This window comes from Odontesthes bonariensis, chromosome 4, assembly GCF_027942865.1.
Source record: "Odontesthes bonariensis isolate fOdoBon6 chromosome 4, fOdoBon6.hap1, whole genome shotgun sequence".
NCBI lineage: Eukaryota > Metazoa > Chordata > Actinopteri > Atheriniformes > Atherinopsidae > Odontesthes > Odontesthes bonariensis.
In genome coordinates, this window is record NC_134509.1 from 42176914 (window position 1) to 42187419 (window position 10506).

The 10506-nt window shown below is 48.6% G+C and overlaps 1 protein-coding gene across 1 annotated transcript; it reads right to left on the reverse strand.

Annotated features, from left to right (window-relative positions):
• Window positions 1-3807: 3807 nt before the first annotated feature.
• On the reverse strand, window positions 3808-8435 carry saraf (store-operated calcium entry-associated regulatory factor). Its single transcript, XM_075464237.1, has 7 exons — window positions 8140-8435; window positions 5742-5920; window positions 5306-5489; window positions 4938-5213; window positions 4599-4788; window positions 4441-4505; window positions 3808-4251 (listed from the first exon to the last, which is right to left on the reverse strand). The coding sequence occupies exons 1-7, from the start codon at window positions 8195-8197 to the stop codon at window positions 4226-4228; spliced, it is 978 nt and encodes a 325-aa protein (XP_075320352.1). The 5' UTR covers window positions 8198-8435; the 3' UTR covers window positions 3808-4225.
• Between the last annotated feature and the right edge of the window lie 2071 nt (window positions 8436-10506).

Sequence of the window (10506 nt, forward strand, 5' to 3'; positions counted from 1 at the left end):
CCTGCATTTCTGGAAAACAACCCAGTCAGAAGACAGAGCTGTGGTTAAAGTGATGCTCGAACTGGCATTCCCACCAGGTCATCTGCTGGTGTGGGCTACTCTCGTGCATCGCCGTGCATCAGTGGACTTATGGCCGCAGCCGCAGGCAGCCAGCCGCAGCCGCAGCCGCAGGCAGCCACAGCTGCAGGCAGCCAGCCGCAGCCGCAGGCAGCCACAGCCGCAGGCAGCCACAGCCGCAGGCAGCCACAGCCGCAGGCAGCCAGCCGCAGCCGCAGGCAGCCACAGCCGCAGGCAGCCAGCCGCAGCCACAGGCAGCCACAGCCGCAGGCAGCCAGCCGCAGCCGCAGGCAGCCACAGCCGCAGGCAGCCAGCCGCAGCCGCAGGCAGCCACCCGCAGCCGCAGGCAGCCACCCGCAGCCGCAGGCAGCCGATGGCGCAACTGAACGCAGCTTGTGCATTCAAGGAACCCGGAAACTTGGAATTTCCCAACTCTATCTAATGTAAATCAAAGATTATCCATATGTCAGAAAACATCAGGTAATGTACCGTGTGCATGTAGTGGGCTCATGTTTTCATCAGACTATTGTGAAGTCTGAGCAAAGCGACAAAGCAACGTGAGTGGTGTAAAGAGTGGTGTAAAGAGTTGTGTAAAGGGTGGTGTAAAAAGCGGTGTAAAGAGTGGTGTAAAGGGTGGTGTAAAAAGTGGTGTAAAGATTGGTGTGAAGGTGTGAGTGAGCCGGTCCACAACCACTACCTGTCCACAGATTTCAGGTCATGTTCAAACGGTATCTGGATGATTGGTTCTGTGTGAACTTAAATGAAGCCTTTTTGCTGAATCCAAAGGAAACAGATTTAAGAAACGGCAGGAAATGGTTGGTGCATGGCCCTCCACCTCCACCTGCACCTGATGGGAACACTCCCACTCTTTCAATGGTTTGGGTAGAGGACACTGCTGGTTGTTTTCCTGGTGCAGAGGGGGATAAATATCTGGAATAGGATTGCTTGGTGTACACTAAAGATTCCACTGTAGTGCTCTCAACACTGACGGCATAATTCACTTTCTTATATGTGTTCTGTTATCTGTTATGTTGTTGGTTCATCGTCTTTAATGTTATGATGCATTTAATAGTTGCGGTCTCTTTAAGAGATCCGGTGACGTTTCATGATAACAGCTGTTCTGTTGATGCGCGAGCTGTCAGTTGGAACTGTCAGTTTTTGTCAGTTGGAACTGTGAGTTTTTGTCAGTTAATAAACGCGACTCACAGAGTCTTAATGTGAGAAGTTTTCGGCTCATCTTTTCGCCTAAAGGCAACTTCCACACCACGTTGAATATGGCATCTTATTTTTTATTTCTCTATAACCAATAGAGCCCAACCTGTCACAAACCTGTCCCATTTTTCTCTGCTCCCGTCCTTGCTGCGGGACTAAAGCCCTATTCGGACGGGACTAGTTTAATGGGGGGACCTGGGGTAAAGTAATAATAACCGGGAAATCTAGTCCCGTCCGAACGCGCCATGTCAGTAAAGATAGCGGAGTATGTCGGTAAACTTTGCCGAGAATTCTACCTCCTGTGAAACGGTCCGGAGTATCTACCATAGGTAATACTAATCCCGTGCGAATGCGACCTTCGGTAATAAGTACGGAATATGTCGTCACATCCTTTTAAAGAGAGAAACAATTAGGTGTGTCTGTTTGCAAACATGGAGGTTCTGGATGAAGCGCTGCTTGCCAGCACGCATGGTCGGCGCCATGTCTGTTTACAGATGGGGTTTACAGAAGTGAAATGAAGACGTGCATAGCATCCAGGATGTGACGGTTGTGCGTAACCAACAACTCCTCCCATGTTAGATGAATATTACAGGGATTTCTTGTCCCGTCCGAATTGGTCATTTCTTCTCCCTGGCGTCGTCTGGTTAACCAACATTACCAAACGTCCCCCCATTGAACTAGTCCCGTCCAAATAGGGCTTAATAAAGGATCCTCTGCTGGAAGTTACAGCTAGACATTGGGGCACAGCTGCCCGTGAGGAGCCTGGGTGGTTGCAGTCAGCAGTGGTGATGGAGGGACCCACACACCCTTTGTATTGGGTTTCTTCTCTGAGGTTTGACTCTGTGTTATGGTCTGAGAGCTGAAACATGGTGACCTTGTGTTGAGCTCAAGGTCATCGGTGTTTGGAGAATATCAACAATCACCAGTACACCAGGATCATGACTTCTTCAGAAAAGGTGAGTTTAAAGAAAGTCTCCACATGAATGTGTTGCATGGGTTTCTGCAGCACAACGGAGCGTTGCATTCCCACTCTGTGATGTTAACGCTTCTTTAAATGTGGGGCACCTTGTTCCAGGGTCACTTCTATTTCCGGCTGTTCGGGGCAGCACATGCAGTCATTTCTTGGGGGAAACAAGCTGCATCATATGAAATGAAATTCAAATGAAAGGATCCCAAAGGAAAATTCTATTGTTTTCTGTAATACAGTTGTTACAAGCTTTCATTAAGGACCTCCCGCCTTTCTTTTTGTATCAGAGCTGAAGAAGCCTCTGACTGAGCCCTCTCTGTTGTTGGATCCCTTATTTGATGAACTGGATGCTCAGGGTTGTTCTTCCTATTGGTCAGCGTGAGCAGCATTCAGCTGCAGAGCAGTCCCCAGCACAGAGCCAGCCTTCTTTATTTCTCTGAGTCTGGCTCTGAGGCTGCTGCTGATGTGAAACATCTTGGTGCAGACGCTGAAGGACCTGAGCTTCCTGAAGAAGTCTGCTGTGTTCCATTTCCAGTCCAGGTATCTATACTCCTCCACCTCTTCTCTCAGGATGGAGACCGTGTTGGGCTTATTCCCGCTCCTCCTAAAATCTACAATCATCTCTTAGATATTTGAGATGAGGGGATGGTTCCCACACCGTGCCACGTGGTGATGGATCAGGTCCCTGCACTCAGCCTCTGGCCCATCACTGATCCAGCCAGCAGCTGCAGAGTCAGCAGAGCATTTCTGGAGATGATCTTAAAGTCTGAGAGAAGCAGTGAGAGAACAGTCTCCTGTGGTGGTCCTGTGCTGCTGACCACCTCACACACAGGCCTTCAGGACCCTGAGGCTGACTCCATCTGGACCTGCAGCCTTGTTCAGCTGCTCGCAGTGTGGGAGGAGCTTCAGCAGCTCGTACAGCTACAGCTCCGCAGCCGTACTGCTGTCAGCAGTGTGGGAGACTGTTCCCACGATGGCAGTCGCTGCACAGGAGAACCCGACACGGTGTTCAACAGAGAGGCCAGAGATGGCAGCGCTCCAACAGAAGCAGCAAACAGCCATGAGTAGAACTCCAGAGGGTCCGCAGCTGGAGAACAGCACTGAAGACATGCACTCTGGACCTGAGCGCAGTAGCAACACAGCTCAGTCTGTTGGAACTGCACTTTTAGGCTAACAACCAGAAAATCCCATTTATTTATCAGTGTTTCTCCCAGTCCCCCCCCCCTCTCAAGTTTCAAGTTTGTGCAGAGAAGGAAAATTCCTCTAATTTCAGCCCATGCAGCCACAGAATTACCCAAAGGGGGGGGGGGCTGGGTTTTTAGACAGGGCTGCATTTGACATAGCAGGCAGCATGGTGGTTTGACTGGGCAACCCACCCAGGGTGTACTCTGCCTCCCACCTCATGGCAGCTGGGATAGGCTCCAGCCCCCCCAACCCTGAGCTGGATTAAACGGGTACAGAAGATGGATGAATTTAAGACTTTTGAAATGTTGTGGGAAGCAGCTGATGAAGAAGGAGCTCCTCATTAATGAACACTAACACACTGCATACCACTGCTGTGAGCGTGAGAATGAGAGGAAAAATACATTTATTAATCATGAGCTCACAACAAAATATATATAACATACATCATCCTCCAAAACAGCTGTCCTTAACAAAACTAAAATATGTTACAGAGCAGGTTTGTAAAGTTTTCAACATATCTATCTGCAACATTTGAGCTTTACAGACGCAAACCTTTTATCAGCTTTCATACGTATTGCTCTTTGTCAGTGGCCCCCCCCCAAAAAAAATGTTAGCTATTCCCAGTACACAACCACATGATCAAAATTTAAATACAACTGTGGGTGACCACTGAGCAAATCAATGAACAAGACCATCTTTCTTCTGAAAGTCCCACCATTCTGAAGGCTGAAGCACAGAACTGAGCTCCTCAGTGTTTGCTGCCAGCTGTGATTCGCTGGTTAAACCCGCGTCCGTGTCATCCGTCTATCTTCTCCTGGTTCCTCCAAAACCTGCCAACCAAGCAGAAAGGAGTCAGCCAGCTGCACCTGATACCCATCAGCAGCTCAGAAGTCCCAGAGGAAAGCAAGACTTCTCACTCCCACCCAGAAAAATACAACCGGCTGATGGACATTAAAAGCAGCATTAACTGGAACATGTCTGCAGTGTTCTGGAAGCCCCGCTGTGCTCTGTGGAGCTACCTGAGGCGGTGCGTGTCCCGGAGGAGGGGTCTTCTCTCGCAGGAGGGGGCCTGCAGGGCTGGGTTCTGCAAAACAGAAGTATCAGCTGAAAGCTGGGAGTCAAAGACTCAGCATGTCCAACATTAGTCTGGATTCTGTCCTTCAGCCTCTGTACACACCTCTGACGGCCGAGAAGATATCCCAGCACTCCTCCTGTTCCCATGCCGGTCCAGAAGCCTCCTCCTGTGCCAGGGGCAGCCCGCCCTGCTCCGTGCTGGGGTCCATGGGTATAGTCCCTGTGGAAACCATAGCCTGGGGTGGCCCCTGGGGTGGCCCCTGGGGTGGCCCCTGGGGTGGCCCCTGGATAGCCTGATGTGTGGACACAAATAGATTTAGGAAAGGTAGCTGAACATGACAGAACATATTTAAAGCCCTGTCCATCAGAACGTATGACTGGGACTGTATTTTCTTTGTGCCCTGCAGACCTGGACATCTACAGTCCTATGTGCAGGAGCTACCTGTGAAGTCTGGTTTGAATCCTGGAGGGGGGGGCTCTGCTGTGGAGCCGTAGTGATGGTCCCCAGGATGCCCGGGCATTCCGGCTCCTTGCCCCGGCCGGACTGTGTCCCCACTGAGGAACAGCTTGTAGACGCCAAAGGCCAGCAGAAGCAGCACAGCAACCACCAGGAGGTCTCCTGAATGCTCGCTGCCTGGGGGGTTCACCTCCTGATGCTTCTGCTGGTGCCGGCTGTCAGAAAACCCGCTGAAGAAACTGGAGGCAAACCCTCCAAGTCCTGGGTCAGATGAAGAGGAAAGAAACTTTCTCAGATCTTCAGTGCTTGTGTGAGAAGATGGTTTGTCAGTCAGCAGCCCCCCCTCCTCCTACCTCCCATTCCTTTAGACCCAAAGGTGCCTTGAGTCCTCTGGCCCTCTGCGCTCAGCTCCAGAGTGTACTCCAGCCCACAGGAGCCCTTCAGTATGTAGTCGTCTGCAGGGTGGCTGTAGCCCTCGCAGCTCACCTCGATGTGACCAAAGCGGTAAGCATGGTCCATATCAGTCCTGCACTCCCACTGTGACAGACAGGAGAGACCACCACATCAGCCAGGAGGGTTCCTCACACAGAACACATGTGTTCTGTTCTTCTGAGGGTTTAATGTCAGCATTTCTAGCTGGACGGGACACATCTCATTTGCAAACTTTGCTATATGAAGTGGTGCTCCACAACAAACATGCAGGTCTTATCATCCACAGGCCCTGAGCTGACCTGAGCTGACCCAAGCAGGTTAAAAACCAAGCTGCTGACCAAAGTGCCCTGCACCCACCTGAACATCCTGCCCATCCCAGCCTTTGTTCAGACACTGGACGGTCTCCGGGGTGAAGACACGGCAGCCCGCTGAGCCGCCGACACACTTGAGCTGAGGAACCGGGCTGGAGCGCCTGGCTGTGGTGTAGCGGCCCCTGTAGAGAGTCAGAGCCTGGATGTCTCTCAGCAGCACGCTGCCTGAGGTGGGGGGGCACAGAAGAAAAGTACAGATCACCACATTCTAAACTCTGATGTTCAGTGTGGCATTAAATGTGACCCTGGTGCTTTTAAAGGACGTCTTTTCAGCATTAAACTGCACATGTGAGATGGTTTGTCTTCAGAGTTCAGACAATCCTGTGTGTGAAGATCCCAGCTACTATGGAACACTTATTTATGGGGTGTTCTGAAGGCCATATGGCAGCATGTTAACACTATGGTGTCAACACTCAGCTGTGGACAGAATGATGTTCAGAATCAACAATCAGTCACATTAGTCACGGATTTGATTGGCTGATGCCTGGGCAGCCGTTTCTGTGTCAACCAACAAAACTCACGAGAAAATTTCTGAAGAAATTTTGATCGGTGCCACTGACTGCGCAGAGACCTCATACCATGGGAAAGTCATACTTACGATCTGTATATACTGTTGCTATATGTAGCAGAAGCATTTATTTTGAAAGTCAGATTCACCAGTCATTCCTATAGACGTATCCCCATAAGTATCAGAGGCTTTTATTGTGAAAATATGCCATGGGAGTCTCTGTTCATTTTTCATGCAGGTCCTATGTGCGGTATAGTTTTTATGGCAGTTTAAAAACAGCCCTCACCCTTTCTGATAGAAGTCAGTGGGAGCCTGGGTGGGCGCCGTGTGGGCGGTTTGAGAGAAAAGCGTGAGGCCCAGCACAATGACGCTCACATTGGGTGAAAGAGGACACAAACGCCCACGTTTTCATGTATCATTTGTCTCGGTGCAGCAGCCATTGTGGACGTGAGAGAAGTTTGTTTGAGGGTTTTTCTGATGAATCTGGAGCCTGTAAAACATGAGTGAGTGCCCTCAGGACAGCAGAGTGAGAGGGGCCCTGTCAGAGCATAATTATGGGGGCCAGTGCCGAAGGCATTATGGCACACATATTACTATTGTGCACACTTATTCTGCTTCTTATAGTCACTTCTCCCGTTTCCATCCCCATTTTCAGCATGTAACTAGTCCCACACGGTAAAAAATACATCAAAATGTGTCCCTCGAGCTCTTATTATTCGAATGGTTTTCCAGAAAGTTTGAGGGGCACTTTACACGGAAACGAAAACGGGTTAAAAACGCAAAACCTTTTTGCGGATGCACTATATCGTTTAGATGGTAACAGCGTTTTGGGGGCATGAAAACGCAAAAAAGTGAAACTGCCCTCCAGAGTGGAATTCTTGAAAACGCTCCACTGTCGCGCCACCGTGTAAAGGATGAAAACGCAAAACTGCGTTTCTCGTCACATAGAAATGACTTGGTAGTGTTGCCACCTAGCCATCTGGCATGTTTACTGCATCGCTAAATATGAAACGTCACACACTTTTGCATTTCCATATGCACGCAGAGTTTCACCCTAAAACGCTCGTCTAAACGCAGATTTAAAAGTGAAAACGAAACGCCACTTTTGCGTTTTGGTTTCAGATCGCTTCCGTGTAAAGGTAGCCTTAAAAAAATGCAAATTTCCTTCCATAGGAAATGAATTGATGTCCATAAACCTATAACTCAGTCATACGTCAGCAATCATAGAGACATCATTCAAAGTTGATGCCGGTATGAGATTCTGACGGTATGATAACCGTAGGCAAAAATTATGATTACAGCTCTAAAATGAGTATTTTGAACGTCTGCATTTAAAAACAAGAAAAATAAAAAACTTTTCCATTGAACAGTCTTTCTCAAAGCCACTTCCAGTGAATGAAACAACGGCAAGTTCCCCAAAGTTCTGCCAACCTCCGTCAGTGAGTTCTGGGAGCTCTGACAGGACCCCTACAGGACCCCTCTCAATAAGTTTTCAGCATGCTATTCTCTCAGGATGTCTTGACTGCCGATGTTTGCATATACAGAATATTCATTTAGATAAGAAACAGCAATAGAAAAATGACACATGAACTTCCGGGTCCACCTTCTTACAGTCCGTGTAGCAACAGTTCCATCTGAGTGATCCCATCGTTACACACAGAATCTGGACCAAATCGTGTTATTGACCACCACCACCAGCTGAAAGGTGCCATTAGGAATTGGTAAAGGACGTCAACTCGTCCTTTACGTGGCTCAGAAAGAGCGGCATCTGATTCTGAACGGAGCGTTCAGCGGAGCGGCTCTGTGAGCTGCGGCCTGTCGGCCTCCTGAGGCGCAGCTCCTTTCAACCAGCACAGCCCAACAGAAGAAAGCTTACCGTCAGTCCAACTCTGGGCGTGCCTCACCACAACCAGAACTATGAGGAACACTTTCATCTCCTGCTCTCTCCTCTGACACACTCCTGAATAAAACCTGTGGCTCTTCTGAACGCTACAGGAATAGAGCGCGCTGAAGCTACTGAAACCAGAAGGAGCTTTCACTTCCGCGTTGCGTCATCTGTTGTTGTGGTGCTCATGGTGCGTTCGGGTACTCAGGGGTGTTCCACGAAGCTGGTTTAGCCTGGTTTATCTGCATAGTTCTGGCTCATTTAAAGCAATACTATATAACATGTCTACCTTAAAATAACAGCTCGAAAAGAATTGTGCGGCTAGAATGAGTTTTAATATTACGATTGGCCTGTCTCCTATGCCCTTCGGGGGTCTGAGTTGGAAAAACTGCACTATGTAACTTTGCTGGACCGGCCGGGAGCTGAGCGGAAGTACTTCGACTTGCTTTCTGGCACACCTACCGCAAAAACAAATAGACCCCTCTCACGCTCCCAGGTACATTTGATTACTCTTACCTTCTCGGTCGACATAGCTTGCACCTTCTGACTACTCGCCGGTTCGTCAACAAACGTGAAACGTGAAAGCGAAAGGGTGTTGTATTTACGACAGTGTAACCGTACATTACCTCCAAGCATGTAGGGGGAGCTCCATAGTGGGCTTTTTGAGAAGTTACATTGTATTGCTTTAAAGGGGAACTCCGAGGCATTTGAAGCACAATCCCATTGCTAGAGGTTGTCAAATACTGACGGTAGGACACAGACCGGTGCGAATCGGCGCTCCCTGTGAAGCGATTGCGCTGTTTGCGCAGCCTGTCATGCTAACCAAGTACGTGGTGGCTAAGGGGCAAGAGCTAAACCTTCCACATATCCCATATAATCCCATATACAAAACAATTATCTTCTCTAGAAAAACTGCGTTCAAGTATTTAAAACATTACAACAATACATGCCCAGTAATATTGTTGTAATGTTTTAAATACTTGAACGCAGTTTTTCTAGAGAAGATAATTGTTTTGTATATGTGATTATCCTCCATCGACTCTTTTGGGCTTTCACATGCGCGAGCCTACAACTAACCGGTGAGTTACATGCTGTTTATAAAGTTGTTTTGTAACGTCCCCATGCCAGTAATGTGAGAACCAGGCATATGGTTTTGATGGTAAGGCTTGTGACTTTATTGTCGGATGGTTTATAAAGTGGTGTGACGTTTCTGCAGTGTGCAAGTTGTTGTTTTACGTGGAAGGGTTAGCGCTTGCCCCTTAGCCACCAGTAATTGGTTAGCATGACAGGCTGCGCAAACAGCGCAATCGCCGCACAGGGAGCGCAGATTTGCACCTGTCTGTGTCCTACTATCAGTATTTGACAACCTCTAGCAATGGAAATGCGCTTCAAATGCCCCGGAGTTCCCCTTTAAGAGAGAGTTCCGTTCCACCGTTTGAATGGCTGCTGAGTAACCATGGTAACTCATGCCGCAGAACTGGCCTGCTCCTGGGCAGGCTAACGTTCAAGTTTAGCCACAGATTCTATAATAGTACAGATACGCCACTCACGGTGCATTTCCGGTTTCCAACGAGGCGATTTTGGTTGCAGTTCCACCCTCTTTCCACGTGGGGCGCCCAATTTTGGAGACCAGAATGAATGGAGTCCTATGGAGCTATACGCCCTTTCGTGCCCTTATCTCAAGATATAATTTTTTCTCTAGTAATTCGAATGTTGTTTTCGAAAGAGGATGTTTAGAAAATACCCATGGCTGAGTTTTAGATTTTTAGAGCCACTCATTTGCTTAAAAAAAGGATTTGAAGTGTATATGACGTCATACATAGCTTACGACCGGAGATGCCGCTTTACGGCAACAATCCTGCTTGTTGTTGGTCTCAAAGGCAGCAGCGTTTTCAAGGAAGAGCTGTAGTAAGAGAGAATGTGTGGTAACATCACAGATTCTTAGGCTGTGGTAACATAAGCGGAAAAAGTCCATCTTAATTCTGTTGTCACTTGGTATGGAGCCAGCCGTCAAGCGGTGCCTCTGGTCGTAATTCTGGTCGACCAGCTGTCATTAGCACAATGCTAGCGCGTGGTGGACAACAAGAAGCCAACCTGTAAGAAATCAAAGGGATATATGTACTCGTTCAGTAGATTTTTGTCTTGAAACCCATGTTGAGCTCTCAGAAACTACATTCAAATCTGAGCGCTCTTGAGGAGACTTAGGTGAAACTGACCATTTGTAGCATCTAGCTCCATTGGGCCCCATTCATTCTGGTCTCCACCGACACCCCCAGTGGAATTCTGTTGGAACTGCAGCCAAAAAGCCGGTACAATGGGGCTTAATAGAGAGTGGCAAGGCTGTTCGTTATAATGGCT

Coding starts and splice junctions, on each gene's coding strand:
- saraf (XM_075464237.1), bottom strand. CDS start 8,197: ATGAAAGTGTTCCTCATAGTTCTGGTTGTGGTGAGGCACGCCCAGAGT. Junction 4,789..4,937: donor ATTCAAACCAGACTTCACAG/GTAGCTCCTGCA, acceptor TCCACACATCAG/GCTATCCAGGGGCCACCCCA. Junction 4,506..4,598: donor TATCTTCTCGGCCGTCAGAG/GTGTGTACAGAG, acceptor TCTGTTTTGCAG/AACCCAGCCCTGCAGGCCCC.